The 20649-nt window shown below is 38.9% G+C and overlaps 2 protein-coding genes across 9 annotated transcripts; one reads left to right on the top strand and one right to left on the bottom strand.

Moving 5' to 3' along the window:
• The first annotated feature begins 242 nt into the window (after positions 1–242).
• hif1an (hypoxia inducible factor 1 subunit alpha inhibitor) lies at positions 243–17256 on the top strand. The gene is made up of 8 exons (XM_085182553.1): positions 243–658; positions 4952–5202; positions 6155–6303; positions 6390–6535; positions 9252–9358; positions 12529–12592; positions 12676–12786; positions 13099–17256. The coding sequence occupies exons 1-8, from the start codon at positions 479–481 to the stop codon at positions 13153–13155; spliced, it is 1065 nt and encodes a 354-aa protein (XP_085038679.1). The 5' UTR covers positions 243–478; the 3' UTR covers positions 13156–17256.
• Positions 14946–19889, bottom strand: cuedc2 (CUE domain containing 2). 8 transcript variants are annotated; one of them, XM_085182561.1, is made up of 10 exons: positions 19750–19884; positions 19099–19156; positions 18934–19019; positions 18706–18849; positions 18521–18582; positions 18292–18422; positions 18006–18173; positions 17856–17920; positions 17711–17771; positions 14946–17629 (listed from the first exon to the last, which is right to left on the bottom strand). In XM_085182561.1, exons 3-10 carry the CDS (start codon positions 19005–19007, stop codon positions 17483–17485), a joined length of 852 nt encoding a protein of 283 aa, XP_085038687.1. In that variant the 5' UTR covers positions 19008–19019; positions 19099–19156; positions 19750–19884; the 3' UTR covers positions 14946–17482. The 8 variants fall into 8 exon arrangements, with proteins under 8 accessions (XP_085038687.1, XP_085038686.1, XP_085038685.1 ...); XM_085182560.1 differs by having other exon boundaries at positions 19306–19883; XM_085182559.1 differs by lacking the exon at positions 19099–19156 and having other exon boundaries at positions 19750–19889.
• Between the last annotated feature and the right edge of the window lie 760 nt (positions 19890–20649).

Genomic DNA, 20649 nt, shown 5'->3' with positions numbered 1-20649 from the left:
CAAAGTCTTCCAGCTTGTATCTGCACACTACATGATATAAGTGTGACTTTTAACCTATCACTGATGAGCTCGTTGCTTCTTTGCGATCGACTTTCTGCACAACTGTGAAAAAAGTAAGTGCGACTGCTCCCCCTTGTGGTGAAAGGAAATAGATGCAATAGTAGCATTTAGTCAGTCACAACGCTAGGAGTCGCTGTCCGATATTCTGAGCATCACATTATCAGACCAGAGTATATATGAGTTGGTGTCGTTTGTTTTCTAGCTGTCAACAAACAGTTGCACGGAGCGGAGCTGTATGCTCTCTGTGGGACTGCGCACATTTTCTTGTACTGATTAATAATTGTGAATGGAAAGGCTTGTAAGAGAGTGCCGTTGCTGACTGTGTAGCCTAGCGGGATATCGTTAGCAGCGAAAACCGGTGTATGGTTGTTTTATTCAAGGGAAGACTGAGGCGGCTAATCAGCGCTTGTCGACGACCATGGCAGCGGCGACCGTGGTGGAAGCTGACCCGGCGACGAGCGAAGGTGGTGCCGCTTTCTCTGGCGTCCAGAGCCGGGGTTGGGATGAATCCCAGCTCCGAAAGTATTCTTTCCTCACCAAGCCCATTCCCAGGCTGTCTCACACGGACCCGAGAGCAGAAATGCTAATAAACAATGAGGTAAAATTGCTAAGTTAGCTTATGGGAACTTCTAAGATTCGCTAAAATTGCACTCCGTGTTTTTCCAGAAACCAAAAAAGTAACACTGCAGCACAAACATTTTAGTAACAGCTTCATCTAAGAAAAATCAGTCTCCAGGTTATCTACCAACGCGGTGACAGTGAAAGATCGCGAACAATCTTAGAGCTTTGTTTAATGTCCAAGGACACATCCTGGACAGATTTAGCCTTATTTTATCACAACACTACATCAGCTCAGTGTGGTCAACATAAATCTGTATGTTGCATTTAAATTTAGCACAGAGACTTTAATTTTCAAGCTCAAATCCTCAGAGTTCCAGCTTGCCATGTAAGGATTTGGCACTGTAAATGGGTTTTCGTGACAGCACATTACACCCAAAGCAAGATGTTTTCTTTTTCTTCCACATTTGGACGCAAACGTATTAAAATAAGCAGACCCAGTATCTGTGCTTTGTGACTTTGCTTGCAGAGCTGTTTGGGGTGACCATCATTGTGGTCTACACACAGAAGTGTTTATAAGAATCAGCGTTTCTGTGGTGTCTTATCTGATATAGGTTTTTCACCTCTCCCCAACTTCTTGATGAAACAGCTGTAGGTTAATTCCAACCATAACAAATGGAAGTAAATGCATGCCTCATCTGCTTAAGGTTGAGGCTGTAATAACTTCTATCTTGAGCAAGCAAAACAATATCATAATACATCCACTGTCTTTCATTGCTCTTATTCTTTGTTTAATTTAGCTGGAGCCTTTTACCAAGAGACCTCTCTAGACAATAGGTACCCATTACAGGAGTTTACTGATGGGCCACTGAGTAATCATGTATAGGTGCATGGCCTGCAAAGAAGTGAATGGCTTCTATGTAGGCCATTGCATTTAAAAAGAAGTGACACCTAAGTCACTCTCCATAGAAAGCTCTAATCACTTCAGTGTTGTCTAACAAGAATTTAATGTGGAATATAGAGCTATAAAGGTACTGTTAACCATATTAACTTTCTTCATTTAAGATATGGTATGCATGAAACTTTATGGAGTAGGTGTATGTGCCCAACTATAGTCCAAAAGAATATTGCAAATTGCACATTAATAGAGCTGACCCTTTCTCTGTTTGTAATCAGAATTGTTTGCACAGAAGTAGACATGTGTCTCATCTTACTAATACTTCTCCAAATAAACCAGCTTCCTGCTCTGCTTTTTGTTATTCTTCTGCACACTAATCCATGACAGTTTTCAGCTCTTGAGACATGTTTATCTAAGAATAGTAACAGAACATGGATAGTAATATTGTCAAGCTTACTCACATTTCACACTTCATTTTGATTACCATATATAGCACAAGGGAAGTGGAAATTTCTTACACATTTTCACCCCTTTTCTTACACATTGTGTTCTTCCAACTTCCTCAAAACTGGTGCAGGTATCTGTATTCGAGCTTCAAGATCTCTACTGTGCAAATTGTGCAACAGTTTAAAAAAAAAAAAAAAGTATGGTGGTGTAGAATATTTAGCAAGGGTGGGTAAATGCACTCAGAGATAATCAAATAAGTATAATTGCCCCCCGTTTATTCATTATCATAGGCATCTTTTACACTGGAATTTGTTTATTTGGTGTTGTCATATTGGAGAGACTGCTTTTAACAGCTGCAGCCATTCTGGTTCAACCATTAATACATGAGTGAAAAAAAAGACACATTGAGGGGTATGTGTAATGTAGATCACAGGTTGTGCTAGGAGTGACCTCTGTAGCTACCAAACACGGCTTCAAATGTGACATGTCAATTGTGTCTCCTTATTAGCTGTTTAATGTTAACAAAAACATCCATATTAAAACTACCCGACGACCTCAGACTCTCTTTCCCAGCAGTATTAAAGCAGAGTGGACATTATGAGATATATTTAACTATTTTAAAACGACGCACATAAAGCGCAGGCGTAAAAACTAAAGGAAAAAAAAGATGTATTTGAAGTAAATGGCAGTTTCCCCCCCCCTTATTTGCTCCCACCTGCCATCTTAATTTAAACACAGACCATATCTAAAGTGTCTATATTTCAAAACGTTACAGTTAGTTGACGGCGTCGAGGATTTACAGCATCATTTCAATCCTTTGCCACCGAAAAGTCTCCCAGTTGTCCGGTGAAAGTGAAACCGAGAACCAGTACAGTGCACAACGTACGAGACACGCGGGCGGCGGGGGCGCGCGCAGCGGTGTACGTTCAGTTAGTCACGTAGGCCTCGTAGCTCAGAGTGTGCTGCCCTATACTCCCCGTGCAGCCCACTGCGAGCTGCTGGGATATATTTATTTAAATGGCATTCAGAGCAGTTATTAAACAAATAGTTTGAGAGATTTTATGAACAATAATGCGAAAAAATCAACATGGTGATACACGCAGCAACAGTTAATGTTTATTTTTTATGTTTAATTAATAATTTAATTAATTTATTATTATTATTTTTACTTAAAAGCTTGAAAAGTCGCCCTTGAAAGACACTTCAGTGGTCTTTTTGCATTCCTCTTAATTTATGCAGCATAGTTATGTACTGGTCATAAAGGTGAGAAATGTAAAGTAAAACTTTACATTTTTATCCTACCATGTACACTTGCTGTCCACTATATTAGGTATGCCATTACACCCTGGTAGTACTGGGTTGGATTTCTAATGGCAAAAAGAACACTGTAATCAAAGATTTACACTTGCTAGTGTATAATTACATATTCTAACAGATTGATGCATTTTAACAGCCTAGAATTAATCCATAAAAAACAGACAGGGCACAGATTCGCAAAAGCCACCAAGTTGACTGGCCATCTTCAATACAGTAGTTGTTTGACCTGATCTTTTTTTTTTTCAAAGTATATATGACTATTTAACAGTTTTACATGTATATTTTCATTATGTCTCTGTTTTCCCTCTTTTCCACTCATCCTCTTCCTTCTCACCTCACGTTTCATCTCCTGAACTGAAGTCAGACCTTTGAAATATGAAAAAATGCAAAACATGCTTGTGAACTTCACTGATCCATCAACTCATATTGGACTCCTTTCACAAAATTTGACGTTGTCATTCAGAGTAAATAGATGTGGAAAATTGGCATATTGACAGCTAAGGTAAACAGTGGACTGACAGCCTGCACTAATTGCAGATGAGCAGTGGCCAGCTGTTTTTGTTTTGGGGGTTTTTGACCTATGATGGCCACTGTAGCTAGGATTAGGCACTTGAATTGGGTGGGGTAGGAAAACAGAAATCACTTGACTGTAATCTGCAATCTACTGAAGTCTAGTTGTGAGATTTTTCCACGCTGCCATAAAGAATTAAAAGTAGTAGTAGATTCAGCAAGTTGATGGAACCATTCGGCAGATTTTTGTCCATATTGACATGATGTTATCATGCAGTTGGTGCAGAATTTTTGGAGTCCCGCCCATGATACAAATCTCCCATTTCACTATAATGGTGATGGTCATCTATTGCATCGAGAGCTGGTGAATAGGGGGGGCATTTGAATGCAGTAAACATTGTTATGTTCAGGAAACCTGTTTAAGATAATTTGCGCTTTGTGACATAGCATGTTAACCTGCTGGAAGCAGCCATCAGAAGAAGATACTGTGGTCATAAAGGGGTGGACATGGTCAGCAACAATGCTCAGGTAGGCTGTGGTGTTTAAATAATGCTCAGTTAGTCTCAGGGGGTCCAAAGTGTGCCAAGAAAATATCCTCCACATCGTTTCACCACCACCAGGAGCGTGAATGGTTGATACAAGGCGAAATGGACATGGTCCATGTTCCAGTCTGGTCTTCTCTTGCTGTATCACATCTTCAAGGTTTGATGTGTTTTGCATTCAGAGATGCTCTTATGCATTGGGTGTGATGAGTTACTTTTTCCTCCTATCAGACTGAAGTATTCTGACCTGTCTCCATAAACAATGTCATGTTCAAAGTCACTTACATCACCTTTCTTCCACATTCTGCTGCTCGGTTTGAACAGCAGGTCGTCTTGACAATGCCTGCATGACTAAATGCATTGCTGCCATTTGATAGGCTAATTAGATATGTGTGCTAATGAGCAGTGGAACAGGTGCATCCAAAATGGCAGCTGAGTGTATTATTTTTTTTTTTAATGTAGACTATGAAAAGATAATTCCAAAAATCACAAATTCAACAGCACTCTTTAAATACTGAGTGCACTTGTTCTTAAAGTAAACACATGGATTAAAATTGCGTGAAATAAAGTTTGATTTTTCTGTTGTGTTGAAATGCTTTTTATTATTATTATTTTTCAGGAACCGGTGGTTTTGACAGACACAAACCTCGTGTACCCAGCTCTCAAATGGGATATCGCATACCTCAAGGACAACATTGGAAACGGAGACTTCTCTGTTTACATTTCAGGAAACCACAAATTCCTTTACTACGATGAGAAAAAAATGTGCAACTTTGAGAACTTTGTCCCGAAGTCTCAGCGAATGGAAATGAAGTTTAACGAATTTGTGGATCAAATGCACGAAACGGAGGAAAGGGGAGGAGATGAAAGGTAGAATGAAATGATATTTTAGTCGAAGTGGTGTATTTGTTATATAGGTGTATCGACAGGGGTGCACATAAGTGGTCCGCAGGTGCGCATGTGCTGTCAAAATAAAAGACGTGCACCAGATAAGAGGTTGCAACGCGCGTTTGCGTACAAAGGTACTGTTTTTGTCCACTACAGTGGGATTTTCATGGCATATTCTGCACCACATCTCTGTGCGTTCATCATTTGTTTGAAACCAGCTCGCCTCCTGCAACCACTTTTCCGAGAATACGCGCTTCTTTTGCGGTTTGGACTCCTTCTGACATTTTTTTGGAGGTGGAGGAACACCAAAGTAATTGCTTAAAGGAGCTTCTTCGACATCTTTAAGAGTTCTAAACAAATGCCTGTCCTCCTCCATAAAATCTCATGTACGCAAACACGCGTTGCAACTTCTTATCTGGTGCGCGTCTTTTATTTTGACAGCGCATGCGCACCTGCGGACCACTTATGTGCACCCCTAAGTATAGAAATATGGTGCATGAGGTCCTCATTGAATGTCAGGGACAAGATGTGTTTGTGTTGCAGGTGTACTTAACAGGGAAGGGTTTTTTCACTCACATTGTAATGCAGCAGAGGAAAGCGGTGGCCATGACTAAGCATTTCCACCAGAGAACCATGGGAGAAGCTTATTCCTGTGACCTGACTTGGCCTGGCAGCACACACACAGGCAGATCATTTACTAAAGAGAGCTGACTGTTGACTTGCCGACGCTCAAAGCGGCTTTTACCTATTTGGATTTAAACTAGCCACCTCCTTAAATGCTAAATTTCTCTTTGTGGTGTAAAGGAGATGTAGTCAGCTGAAACAGGAGCTGGTAAACAAGTTGTCATTGTACACTATAATGCCAGTGTATTTTATACCACTTTTGTCTCAGGCTCATACATTTTGCATGTGCCCTTTTCTCGTGCATTTCAAGGGTATATCTGCAGCAGACGCTGAACGACACAGTAGGAAAAAAGATCGTTGTTGACTTTCTTGGTTTCAACTGGAACTGGATCAACAAGCAGCAAGCCAAGAGAAGCTGGGGACAGCTGACATCCAACCTCCTGCTCATAGGCATGGAGGGTGAGGCTCTGGCAGCAGAAAGAAAATAAGTTCTAAGTTATTTTTGTCACCCCTGCGTTACGTTTTCTGTTACTCTGTCACCGCAGGCAATGTGACGCCAGCACATTATGACGAGCAGCAGAATTTCTTTGCACAGATTAAAGGCCATAAGAGATGCATCCTCTTCCCGCCAGACCAGTTTGAATGTCTCTATCCATACCCTGTTCATCACCCCTGTGACAGACAGAGCCAAGTAAGTTGTACTGTAGGTGCAGAAGTTTGGTCAAAGAATAAGATGAATAGACTGATTCTTGTATAGCGCTTTTCTACTCTCCTGGAGTCTATACAACACGCTGGGTTTACCCATACACAGTTATCTATACTTAGATAACTGTGTGTATGAACTGTCATTCATACACATTCATACTCCGATGGATGCATCGGAGAGCAAGTCGGGGTTAGTATCTTGCCCAAGGATATTTGGCATGCAAACTGGGGGAGCCAGGGATCGAACCACCAGCCTTCCAATCAGCAGTTGACATGCCTCCTGAGCTACAGCCATCCCGAAAGTTGCTAAATTTCTTTAAACTTTCAGCAAGATGACACTGTTATTTCCATTTTTTAAATTTTTACATTTTTTACAGTTTTAAAATAACAAAAAAATGGAAAGGATCAGTCTCTGTTTAATGACACCCTCTTTGCCAAAGCCATACATATGTTTTTTTTTTTTCCTCTTTCTACTGAGAGTCTCAATTCTTGTTTGGCAAGTTTCATCCTGCAAGATGTGTAGTTGTGTTATTCTCTTGTATGGGTCTTGTATGCTCTTCTCCTTTGAGGTTTATAAATACATTGTTGATGTTCACTTTAAGGGCCTGAGGGCTGTGGTGCAACCTGTATTTTGTGTCCCTTGCTGTTATGGATTTTAAACTATCATTATGTGCTTCCAGGAGTTGGCATTTACATAAATGCGTTCTTTCCGGTTAAATGTTCCCATACTACTAGCTGCAGCACAAACCCAAAGTGTGTTTGAGCTGCCCCATTCAGGAGGGGTGTTCATGTTATTAAATCCTGCCTCCCTTTTTTTTTTACTCTAAATAAAAGCCAGGCTGCTTATTGGTGTCAGTTTTATTTCAACAAAATCAGTTCTGCTTTACAAATTGTGTCAGGCTTGCTTAGATGTTACTTTGCAAACTTGCAGAGGTGTTGCTGCACAGTAAGACGGTGCACCACCACTCCAGAGACTGTTAAAATGTTCCCAGTCTTTTGCAGATCATCAGTGGCAATCCGACATGCAGTTTTCTTGCTCTTCCAGACTTGCCCTGCGGCATTTGTTTGAACTCCTTATTTGCATTACAAATTCGAAGAAACTGTTACCTTTGCTTATCCTGTGATAGCCTTCTCTTCTGTAGGCTATCATCTTTTTATTTTCACAGTGCCAGTATGTGTTTGTGCCACTCTGCGTTTTCTGTTAGAGATGAAATGATGGGTTGAAAGGTGACGCTTGCCCAACATTGTATACTTACCTGTTTGACACGCACAACACACAGGAAGCTTTGCATGTTTGATCTCCGGTCCAAAGCCAGCTCCATTCTGCGAAAAGGCTTTCGGCCATGCTCACGTGCAGATGCCTACGCTGTGTCCATATACGCTGCCTGGCTGAAAAGAAAAAAGGAACACAGTCTTAATAGTTCATTGGACCAATTTTAGCTTTGATGACAGCATGCGTTCATTGTGGCATCATTTCTGTAAACTTATGCAATGTCACAGCATTTATTTCCAGAGTTGCATTCATGGTTTACCAAGCTCTTGTGTTGACCTTGGGGGAGTTGGACCACTGCCTAATGTCTTCTCCAGCACATCCTAGAGATTCTCAGTGGGGTTAAGGTCTCGACTCGGGTGGCCAGTCCATGTGTGAAAATGTCTCATGCTCCCTGAACCACTCTTTCGCAATTTGAGCCCAATTAATCTTGGAAGCTCAGGAAAAAAAAGCTAAAAAACCTGGTCATTCAGTTTATACACCTCACTTTTTAAATTGTAATTCTCTTAAACCTCAACCTGACCAACCGAAGCAACCCCAGATCATAATGCTTTCTCTATATACTTTTTTTAAAACCACATTTCTAACCCAAAGATGATTGTTGAGTTGTTAAGTGATTTGCTTGATTCAGGAGAGTAACTTGACCCTTCAGTAACAGAATATTATCTTTGCCACAACCACAGGATGTGTTTAGCTGCAGAGTTGTTTTAGAGATGAGAAGCTGCTCACTGCGTCAGCTAGGCTTAAATAATCTCTTGCTAGCACATTACACATTAACCGCTGTAGTATTTATTTAATTGAAGATTCTTAAGTATTTGCTTAATTAAATGAAGGCAGTGACTTCCTTTGGCCAGGCAGTGTTTATGCACAGATATGAAAGTAAAAAGACAAAAATGATAATGCTCATTTAGTGGAATTTAGTAACATAATTATTCAAATGTGTCACACCAGGCAGTTGCATAGACAGCACATGAAAACTGGATAAGGTTTTAGTAATATTTTTATTTTTTAATTGGGTTCCTCCGGCCTTCCCTAGTTATGATTATAAAGAAGCCTTAGCTCCATTGCATTAAGGGTTAGGGTTCTATTTCATTTGCAATTTGCTCCTTTCCTTTTTTTTATACTGTAAAAACTGTGAAATACAAAAATAATACAACATTGCATAATATATTGAAAATAATATTTCATCTTTAACTTTCTAATATAATTATTTGTCACATTTTGATGAGTACTGACCAAACGTTTGTGTGCTGTATGTAGCAATACACCCAAGTTTGATTCCATGGAGTTCATTAATGTGATAACATTAGATTTGTTTCATTAATTTACCTTAATAACTTTAATCTGCATCTTTTAAATGTGTTTTATATTTCATGAAGACAGATGAGTAATATGTTCCTGTTTCTTATAAAATTTATTTATTCATTTATAGGTTGATTTTGATAACCCAGACTATGAGAAGTTTCCAAATTTTAAAAATGTTGTTGGCTATGAGGCTGTCGTGGGCCCCGGAGACGTGCTCTACATCCCAATGTACTGGTAAGAATAATATCTCTGTGATCTTTCTATCAATCTTATGTGTGCAAACATTTCTTGGAAGCCCTGTCAGCTGTTGTGTTTTCATGCTCTCTGCATGGCTTTGTTTTATTTAAGCACTTAGCAGGCTGTTGGAGGATTATCCATCAGTCGTTTGGTTTAGGTTGGCCTCATTAATTAGCCCAGAAAAAGCAAGCGTGACATTAATGTGTCATGTGATGGAGTTCTCTGAGTCGCACTTTCACATCCATGTGAGGAGGAAGTGTGCGTTGCATTCCGCCTCTGTCATTTAAGAGGTTTTAAAACAAGATCTTTTCCTTTTTTTAGTGTAAAAGTAGTGTCTTGTGTCACTTTATCACTCAGTACATGTCTGCTCATCGTATTATGCCTTGCTATTTTAGCTAATGTAGCCAAAGGACAAATGAGCTTGTGCCATGGCGAGGAGTCAGTTGTCTGTCCATCTGTCTGCAATTCACAATCCACTACTCCGCTTTGAGCATTGGTCAGATTTTGGTGAAATTTGTGCACAGTGATCAAACCCTTTGGTCCCTTTTTTAATGAGCATTTTTCCATTTTCCCCATCATAAACTTCACGCGCACTCCTTAGTTTAACCAAATTCTTGCTCCTGATGTACATTTTTCAGTTTAAACCATTTAGCAAGGTTGTTGACATGAGTCTCTGTGTTGACGAGTGATGTCATGACTTGCTGTATGTGTTGCATAGCACTTGATTTCCTTCAGATCAGGGGTGTCAAAAATCATTTTACGTCATGTGTCACATAAAGCTCAGTTTCATCTTAAATGGGGAGGACCAGTACAGATGTTGCCCAATATCTCATATAAGGAAATACACCTCAAAATTGTTACTTTGAGTGTGAAGAAGGTTACCTGCGTATTTAATGCCAAATGTGTCTTAAGAAAAGTATAATTTCATCAATATATCTGTTTGTCAACATAATAAGGAAATGCTGCTGTAGTAAATCAAACAAACCGGTCAGCAGGGCTTGTACTGTAAAGAAATGAAAGACGGTTCCATTATTTACTTTGTAAAACCATTAAAAAAAACAAACAAATCCTATTGTAAATGGTTTTAAAATGATTACTAACAATAAAAAAGTTAAATTTTCTTACAGTTGATGTTTATCTGTTGAGCTACTTGGTGTATGACAGATTATAGGTTATTACAGGTTATGTCTTGGTGTAGACTAAAACTAATGAAAATGCAGTTAAAGGCTCAAAAGTTTTGGCCTCCTCCTTTGAAATACCACCTTTTCCAAAAGCATCCTGTGGGCTGGATTGGATCCTTTGGTGGGTTGCCCCTGGCCCACGTGTCGTACGCTTGAAACCCCTCCTGTACATGGATTATGATCTTACTGGTCTTGATCATGGAGGACGTGGTCATTAGGAAGGCAGTATAGAGGCCTTCTTGCCACCATTATGCATTAAGTGCTACATAGCACTGAAACTGCACTTTTAAAAGTTCTTAATGATCTTTTATTAATTGCTGACTCTAGTAACTCTGCCATTTTTGTGCTTTTAGATCTAAGTGTGATATTTGATACAGTAGGATTCTCTTATCAAGACTGGAGAGCTGTGTGGGTATTAAAGGAACTGCACTTGAATGGTTCAGATCCTATTTAACTGATAGAAGTTTTTCTGTCAGGTTCGGTGGCTCTTCATCCACATCCACCTACCTTACATGTGGGGTTCCTGAAGGATCAGTCCTGGGCCCAGTACTCTTTTCCCTTTACTTGCTCCCATTAGGCTCTATTTTCAGGAAACACGGAATCTCATTTCACTGTTATGCAGATGATTTTCAAATTGACTTTCCTCTTAAAAAGAATTCTACGGACTCTCTAAAAGTTTTGCTAGACTGCCTCGATGACATTAAATCATGGTTTGCATTACATTTTTTGAATGTAAATGACCAAAAAACTGAGATTGTACTATTTGGACCTTCTGACCCTCGCTCTTCTCTTAAGGTTGACCTTGGTCCTCTGGAAAAGTCCAGAAATCCCTTTGCAAAGAATCTCGGAGTGTTCTTTGATAGCAGCTTTTCATTTGAGAAACAAATAAATTCTGTTGTAAAAGCCAGCTTCTTCTAGCTCGGGGCCCTTGCAAAAACTAAGAACATTTTGTCATTTGCTGACTTCGAGAAAGTGATACATGCATTTATTTCATCCAGGCTTGACTACTGTAACAGTCTTTATTTTGGTATCAGCCAGGCTCTGCTCTCTCGTCTTCAGCTAGTTCAAAATGCTGCAGCTCGATTTTATTTCCCTAGTCTTGGCTCATTTACACTGGCTTCCAGTACGTTGTAGAATTGATTTTAAGATTTTATTGCTTGTTTTTAAATCCCTAAATGGATTAGCTCCATCATACCTCCCTGATCTGTTAACTACAAATATTCCTAGTAGAACTCTCAGGTCAGCTGATAAATTGCTTCTAGTTGTCCCTAGAAGGAAGCGAAAAAACAGGAGATCGGGCCTTTGCGATTGCTGCACCCAAACTTTGGAACAGCCTGCCTCTTGAAATTAGGATCTCTCCAACACGACATTTTTAAAACCTGTTTGAAAACACATTTCTACTCTCTAGCTTTTAATTGTCACTGAGTTTTGTTCTGTTCTTTGTGTGTGTTTGATCTATTTTTTTACTATGTACAACACTTTGGTCAATCTGTGTTGTTTTTAAATGTGCTTATAAATAAATTGATTGATTGATGCTAACATCAGTAATATGGTCAATCCTATGAAATACTGATGCTTTATTTTTAAAATCCTTTTTATGGCCATGTTGATAACTGACAGTGGAGTCAAAATCCTGCTTAACTCAATCACTTTTTATTTGGTGGTAAAGGAGATGAATTTGTCGCAGATATGACTGTTTACGTGAATCCTTGACTTCTCGGTGGACTTTAATTCTCATTAGTTCGTGCTGCACAGACAACCAATGACAAGAAAACATATCACGTACTTTGTGTACTTCACACATTACAAGAACCTGTGAATTGTGATACTGGGGTACTACACCATTGACATTCTGTTTTATTTTCACTTAGACTGCTTGTAGTTCCTTACTTGCATTTATAATGCTGGGGTTAAGTCATGGGTAATTTTGCTCTAAGACATTCAGTTCACTGGATTTAGTTGATTGTATTTTTCTTCTTTCTTCAGGTGGCATCACATTGAATCGCTGCTGAATGGTGGCGTGACAATCACTGTAAACTTCTGGTACAAAGTATGTACAGTTACTTTAAAATATGTGGTATATTGCCACCACATGTCTGTTGATGATTGCTTAGCTATTACATGTACTTCCAGGGTGCCCCCACACCTAAGAGGATAGAATACCCTCTGCGGGCTCATCAGAAAGTAGCCATCATGAGGAATATTGAAAAGATGCTGGGAGAAGCACTCGGAGATCCACATGAGGTAAAAAAAAAGAAAAGAGCAGTTTCTAAAGTACTGGCAGTGTACATGATTGCACAAAGTTGCACATGAATGTCACATTGCCAGATTCTAGAACATCAAATAAGATCCACATTTAGGTCACCTGTTACATGAAATCACTGGGGCATGCTGACCCTTCCAGCAACCCAGTTACTGTGAATATTTATGGCTTACCTGATTTAGTACAGAGGAAAGATATATATGCAGTTCAGGACAATGCAGTGAGCATAACAGTGTAGTAAGAGTACGTGATGTAGCTTATCCTAAACAAAACCCCTTTTTCTTTTACTGTAGGTTGGACCTTTGCTGAAAACAATGATCAAGGGGCGATACGAGCAGGATCTTAGTTAGACCCCTACCCTTAAAAACTGCTGACTCGACTGCTTCGGAAACTGTGTGCATGTGATGCTGACACTGCTGTGTGTGTAAGCACTGTCTTTGGAGCTACGCATCACTGCATGGCAATAAGCGGCCATCATGAAAACGTTGTGCTTCAGTCTTCGAGTGCCATTCTCATTGGAAAAATACAAAAGCAACAGAAGAAACATCGATCAAACATTCATGTTCTCGTTTTCTTTTGTCTATTCGTACCGATCTGTCAGTGCTGTCTCAGTTTTACAATTCAAGCTGTTGATTGTCTGAGATTGGTACCTTGGAGAAGCATTGTTATTTTAACCACTAATGAAAGAGTCAGAGGGGTACAGTGCACATCAGGATATTTGTCATATACATGGAGTAACACAGTTTTGGCTTGACTAGTAAATTTAATTTCATTACGTTGTAATAATCATATTCTTTATTGCAATGCAAAGACAGCTTTACAGCTGAGGATTTTGGGAATATTTATCTGCGTTTTCTCTATGCCTACTTATGACTTGCTTTGGAAAGCAATCAGCAAGACTTGTTTAAAAAAGAAAAGAAAAAAAAAGATATAGGCACAGATGTTAATGCAGTACAGTAATATTCAAAAAGTGTTGTTTTTTTTGGGGGGGGGGGAGGGGTCATATATTCAGCTGAAGGAATATGTCACATTCTTTTTAGCAGTGATTTTTTTTTCCTTTGTGTGTGTTATAAACTGCTCTTTGAGTTTTTACTTCAAGGCCTTTCTTTGGGATGGGCTACTCTGCACACCAGTATCAGGAGAAGTGGGTACTTGAAATGAGCTGATCAGTGCAGATTTAGTTGCAACTTTTAAGAAAGAAAATATGAAATTTGTGGAAACCTCTTAGAACAATTACACATCATGTTGTCTTGGGTTAAAGGGTGTAAAACTGGTTTAAAATAACTCACAGAAACATGTTAAAATGCTATTAGTTTAGTGAACTAGCAGGAAAATGTATGGAATGTAGCTCAGTATCAACCATTGCAGTGCAACTAAGAAGCACCACCTAGTGGTTAGGTTTGCATTTGCCTTTAAAGCTTGATGTGGACTATGACGCTACAGTACACTTAATCACAATGTTATATTACATGCATCTATTTTGAAATTAAATGATTCTGTAATGTATACAAACATTTAATTCCTGGTGAAAATGCTGCATTTGCATCTGTAGATGAGAAAAATGTATTTTTACTTTCACACAAACAGGTTTTTAAGATCTTGAAGCGAGAGCGACTTGAAAGATGGCTGTCATAGAAGTTTAAGCTGCTCTCTCGAGTTGTTATTAATATGTACATTAAATAAAAGGGACACCATTTGGTACACGCTGTGTGGCCACAGTATTAAAAGCGAGCACAGTGGGGTACGGTGGCTTGTGCACGTCAAAGTAGCATCCACACGAATGCTACAGTAGGAGCATGGTTTCTCAGAACATAGCAGAACAGTTTGATTAACTTAAATATCAGTGGTTTTAATGTTGTGGCTGACTGGTGTCATGTGCAGTATGTGCCAAACCAACCAGTAGATGGTATCTTCATAATGTAACTGAATAAATCGGTGAGATGAACCCTTGAAATGGAAATATACATATATTGTCAATATTTTTTTCCATTTCTTTCTGATCAAGGTTCAGCCTTTAAACTGCTGATAGTAATCATCATTTGTTCTTCTCACAAATTGTACAGTGATCAAACATTGAGTACTAATTACTCTGTAAAAATAAGACTGATGCTTTGTTGGGTAATTAATTACTGTGCGTGCCTTGTCTTAAATGGGCAGGGTATTAAATGTCACAAGATTTTTTTTTTTTTTTTTAAATTTTCCAATTTTATAGTAAAAATGCTTATTGTCACTCTGGCATTAAGCTGCTTTAAAGATGAGAATGACTTTATTTGCAGAGATAGAGGTATGTTTTTTTTTTTTCCCCCTTTTTTATTGATGGATGCCTGTGTGGTTTCTTTTTTTTAAATGTCATCTCCTTGTTCTTCTGATTAAAGTTTGTTTGTTCTTCTTCTTCTTCAGAGTTGACTGATTACTGAAAGCTGTGAAATTAAATAATAAACTTAAATATTCAAATGTAGCACCTTATGTATGTACATGAATAAATAGACACAACTCATATGGTAGTCTACAAAATTAGTATTTACTATAAATTGTGCGTCAGCAGTTTCTCGGAGCGAGGAAAGCTGTTTCGGTTGTCACTAAAACAGCTTCAGGGGATCCATTCCATGCTCTACAGTAACACCATACAGTATTTAAAGATAACATTGCTGCCGATAAGCACCAGAAACAAGACATCTTTCCAACACCCAGCTGTTACACTTACATCGAGGGGAAAACTATATACCATCCATTTAGAACAAATGCTTATAGCTGGTCCAAATGGACGCAGAAAGAAACACAAAGCGTATATCTAAAATATAACCCCATTTATCCTAATCTACAACTAACAAGAAATCAGAATCCAATCAGAGAAAAAAAACATCCACAATCACATGCGAAGCAAACCTCACAGAACACAAACGAGATGAGAGGCGCTGTGACAAGAGAACCACTTCGGTAATATGTAAACGGACCCTGAAAGCACATGATTTTCTATTATCACAAATACATGATTGGAGAATTTGAAAATCTAAACATCTCTATCAAAAATAAAGGTAATCCTGTTGGAATGAAGCATTTTTTACTCTGCATTAGGGGTGTGAAAGAAAGCACACACACAACTTCGTAATGTTAGAAAGTAGAGTGCTGCAATTGTTTGAACATGTCTTGAAAAATGAATTTATATAGTATACGGACATGTTTTCAGCTGGGTAAGGCCTGTGAAGTGTACGTCCTCCTTTATTAGGGATGAGCTGTGAATCCGTAGGTTGTCAAATCTCACTTCTGTCAGACTTCAGATCAAGTTATTGTAATGCATTTTCTTCCCCTCTGGTTTTAAATTCAGTACTTAAACAGCTAGGTTGCAGAGTTAAAGACGCCAAGATTTTCACTGGGAGTAACCAAGATGGACAGAATTAGAAATGAGTACATCAGAGGGACAGCTCAGGTTTAGCTGTCTGGAGACAAAGAGGCAAAGCTGAGATGGTTTGAACATGTGCTGAGGAGGTGATGAAGATGGAGCTGCCAGACAGGAGAAAGAGAGTAAGACCTGAGGTGATCCAACAATGTAGGGAGATGCAGGGGGCGATAGTGTTCTGTGGCAAAACAACCAAAATACCGTAAAACTTTGCATATTAAAACATCCTTTTGCCCTAAGACGTATGTCAGAAAGTGGTTAAAGTAAACAATCAGGACTTCCTTTTATGGACTGAACAAACTGATTTAAAATTCAAGGTCTGAACAAACATATCTGCAGCACTCCTACTGGCTATAATACACAGGTGCATAATTTGTTGGACAAAGACACAATTTTTGTAGTTTTGAGTGTGTACACAACTGAAAGACCATAGAAAAAAAAACTAAAGGTCACAATGGCAATTATTTACATGGGTAAGAAAAGCAACTTCATCAGCATATCCTCCATTTTCACAAACTGCAAATAATTCATCAATTTAAATACAGCAAGTTTAAAACAAGTTGTAAACCACTGATTACGCAAGAACAAGGAAGAAGGACTTGACTTTACCAATAAACATCTAAGAATAATGTTTTAAATCATCACGATTATCTTATTTAAAATCCACCGTGGTGGAGTTCAGAGGCAAAACTCCAACAACAGTGTCCTTGTCCAACAAACTCTGGACCTAACTTTAAACTAAATGAAATTGGCCTCTTTGAATCAATATGTACATAAAACAGCTGATAATTCTAATGTTCAGAAGAAACTTTACAGCACCACTAAAACTTTACAGAAATCAATATAGGTTCATTCACAATGTCAGTACGGCTTAAAAAGAAAAATGCATAAAAAACAATAATAAAAATGTTTAAACAAACACAACCTCAATACTGTCAGAGCAACATCAGACCTGCTGAGATGGCCAAAAGTAGATAGGTTAGGCTGTTACAAACACACACAAGAACGCAAGTCACAACATCCTGACTGAAATATCTAATAAAAAAAAACAAAACCCGATCCTCCAATATAAAACTGAAACACTGTAATCCAACGTTTTAACCAAGGCATGAAAAGGTAACTTTTTTTTTTTCCCTTTTCCAAAAGAAGCTTCTGACAACACTGCCGATGTCAGCTTTTAATTGGGAAAAAACAAAAAATGTAGGCTAAATGAAATTAATAAATTAAAAATAGTGTAAACAATACTGTCATTAGCTGCTCTTTCAGAACTGTGCTCGTCATCAATGGAATCTGTACTTTCGCGCTGGCTTGAGGTTGACATACGTCTTCTTCATGTCCTCTGTCTCGTCCTTCTTCACGAGCTGATACCGTTCTCCTTTTGTGGTTACCACCTGGTTACCGTGGTACCGAACTAGCTTCTTTGGAGCCTGTCACAACAGAGTGCACCTGGATTTAGAGGCATGAAACAGATTTGATGTGAAAAAACAGAAGTATAAGGGGAAACTTACATCTTTGGGAACGACGGGACGGTGTGTTTTCTTATCTTCCTCCCTGTCCACCAGCATGTACCTAGTATGATTAAGCACAGTCATAAACTCAAGAAACAAATAAATGAGGAAAGTTCTGCTGAGTCACACTAGCACTCTTACTCACTTCTCAAGGATGCTCTCTTTAAGTTTCTGGTCTGCCAGTGAGGAAATACTCTTCCCGTGGTTTACCTGAGACAAGAGGATCCCATCAAAGACTGCTAAGGAAGGTAGGCGGAACACAAAACCAACGTTTCTGTGTGTATCAGAGACTCACGTTAAGAGGTGTGGGACTGAGTTGAACATCCCCTTCTATGATAAGACGAACAGCTTCCTCCATGTCTCCTTTGGCAATAGACAGGGCGCTGCGAGCCTCAGTCAGACTACACTTGGGAAACATCTCTAGTAAGTGCTGCTCCTGGGCCTCCCACTCAGACACTGGTGGCTAACCCAGACACGTGAATATTTGTTAATGGATGTAACAATATCTACAGTAGGACAAAAAGACAAATGCAAATATGTAAAAAAAACCATAATGTGCTGATGTCAGGTGAATCGATAACCTTGGCAGTGGCTCCCTCTGTCTGTGATTTAAGGCACTGCGTTTCTCTTCTTGGTGGCTCACTGGGCAGGCTGGTGAGCTTCAATGAGATCTCTTCTGTCCTTGCCTTAGGGATACCATTTTCTTCACGAGCTAAATAAAAAGGAACAAATAAATTAACATTTAATAGAATAGTAGTAGTATCAGAATCACACTTTTAGAAACGCTGAGAAAATGAACATGTTTGCCACCTGAGGTCCGAGCAGTAGCTAGTTTTGAAGCCAGACTGAACATCATTTCACAGACTTTGACACTGCAGAATAAAAAGCAAAAAAAATGTTATTAAAAAAATAAAATAGAAATAACATTAAAACACTTAGTACAGTTGTTATGTGGTTTTCTTAACCCATCCAGAGAAAGGAGAAAGTCTGTTTACCTGTCAATTTCTGCAAAGCCAGGTATGTAAGCTTCTAGCATCTCTGCAAAGTCCTCCACATCAAAGTTCTCCTCAACACTCTGCTGGGAACCAAGATCCTCCAGGACCCCAGTGATGTAAGACAACAGGACCTCATCCAGTGTGCTGCATGGCACGTAGGAAAGGAAGTTACTACCAAAGCCATAGAAAATTATTTTTCAGGCTTAAATGAGGCTGGGGGCTGCTTACCTGAGATCTGCATCAGTAATGTAAGTCTGAATAAATTCGTGCAGTGCACTGTGGATAATTTTGTGGAGGTCCATTACTTTCTCCTGCTGTGAGGTAGAATACGCACAAAAGTCAAAGTGCTGGATGATCATGTCAGTTATATACTGAGCGGTGGCAAATGCAGACCCTTAAATAACCTAACAGCTGTCACCATTTACCAGATTTGGTACACAGTCAGCTCATGCTGAAATAAACACGTTACAAAACCAGTTGTTACAAAAGCTTGAGATCCAGCATCTCTAGCAGGCAGCGATGACTTTTACGCGGGACAGATCTCAAATATGGTTAGCTGTGATGCAACCATAATATTACAAACTTAGAGGAAAGACTTACCATTGCAATTAGGCAGATTAATTCAGATAGTTAAGCAATAGCTTATCTATGCAGCTAACAACGCTTTAGCACAACACACACACAACTATACAATGACCTCTCTCGTGCTTTGCAGCACAGCATTAGCACTGCAGCTGTTACTTATCCGCTAATGGTTAATTACTAGCATCCCGGCTAAGCTATCATAAGCTATACGATATTGTGTGTTGTTATTCACACACATATCACTCGTATTTTCTCAACATCACCAGTGTCTGTTGATCCATAAGGCTAACCTTCATCTGGGCATCTCGTTAGAGAAATAGCTGCAGGCTCTTGGAGAACTAGCGCTAGCAAAGTGGCTTCTCGTTAGCTGACAACAACTACAAGCAAGCTAACAGTCAACGCTGAATGCCTAAACGAATGCTGTTACATAAGAGCGGGTTTGTATTGAAGAAAACTTACTGTGAGAGAAATTATGGAGACATGAAGCTAAAGGTTTTCCCCAGATATATACGGGGAAGACAGGTCAGTACAGAGATTTCTATTCGTGACAACCGCAAACTTGCACGGCACGATTCAAAACATTAGCACGTCACTTCCTCTAAAAAAAATGTTTAATCCTTAATAATGTTCGTTATATCTAATTGAAATAAAAAGGAAATCTAATGCAATTCAGACTGTTTCTTTTGAATCTGCACTGTCAAGCTTAAAAACACACACAAAAAACAAAACAACCAAGAGACCATGGTAGAATAATATTTTATTTAACATATATGTTTTTTTAAATATTCATATATATTCAAGGGACTATCCTGCTCCCAGTTAAAATACAAAGTTACTGTGAAAAAATATTGCTACAAATAACAAAGAACTACACTTACTGCAGCAACAAGGTGCTGAAAATATTCCTAAGAAATTTTGGTCCATATTAAAATAATATCATCACATCATTCTTGCAGATTCGTCAGCTACATATTCATAATGGGAATCTTTTATTCCACTACATCCCTAAGTTGCTCCGTTACACTGAAATCTGGTCACTGGAGGACATTTGAGTATACTGAACTCATTGCTATGTTCAAGAATCTAGTTTGACGAATAAAACACAGCAAAATCCAGTTTGAGATGATTTCAGCTTTGTGACATGGTGGGTTATCCTGGTTATCCAGTGTACCCAACATCAGTGTAAGACTTTCTTTTTTTTTTTTTTTTTTTTTTTTTTTTTTTTTTTTTTTTTTTTTTTTTTTTTTTTTTTTCGCCTGTCCCATTTGGTTCTTTAGCCGTCAGAATTGTTGTCTGAAGACCAACAAGGATACCCAATGGATTTATTTTGCCAAATGGATCATCATGGCATTGCCGTAT

The sequence above is a fragment of the Neolamprologus multifasciatus genome, chromosome 13 (genome assembly GCF_963576455.1).
Source record: "Neolamprologus multifasciatus chromosome 13, fNeoMul1.2, whole genome shotgun sequence".
Lineage (NCBI taxonomy): Eukaryota > Metazoa > Chordata > Actinopteri > Cichliformes > Cichlidae > Neolamprologus > Neolamprologus multifasciatus.
This window is presented reverse-complemented; position numbering and strand designations above follow the sequence as displayed.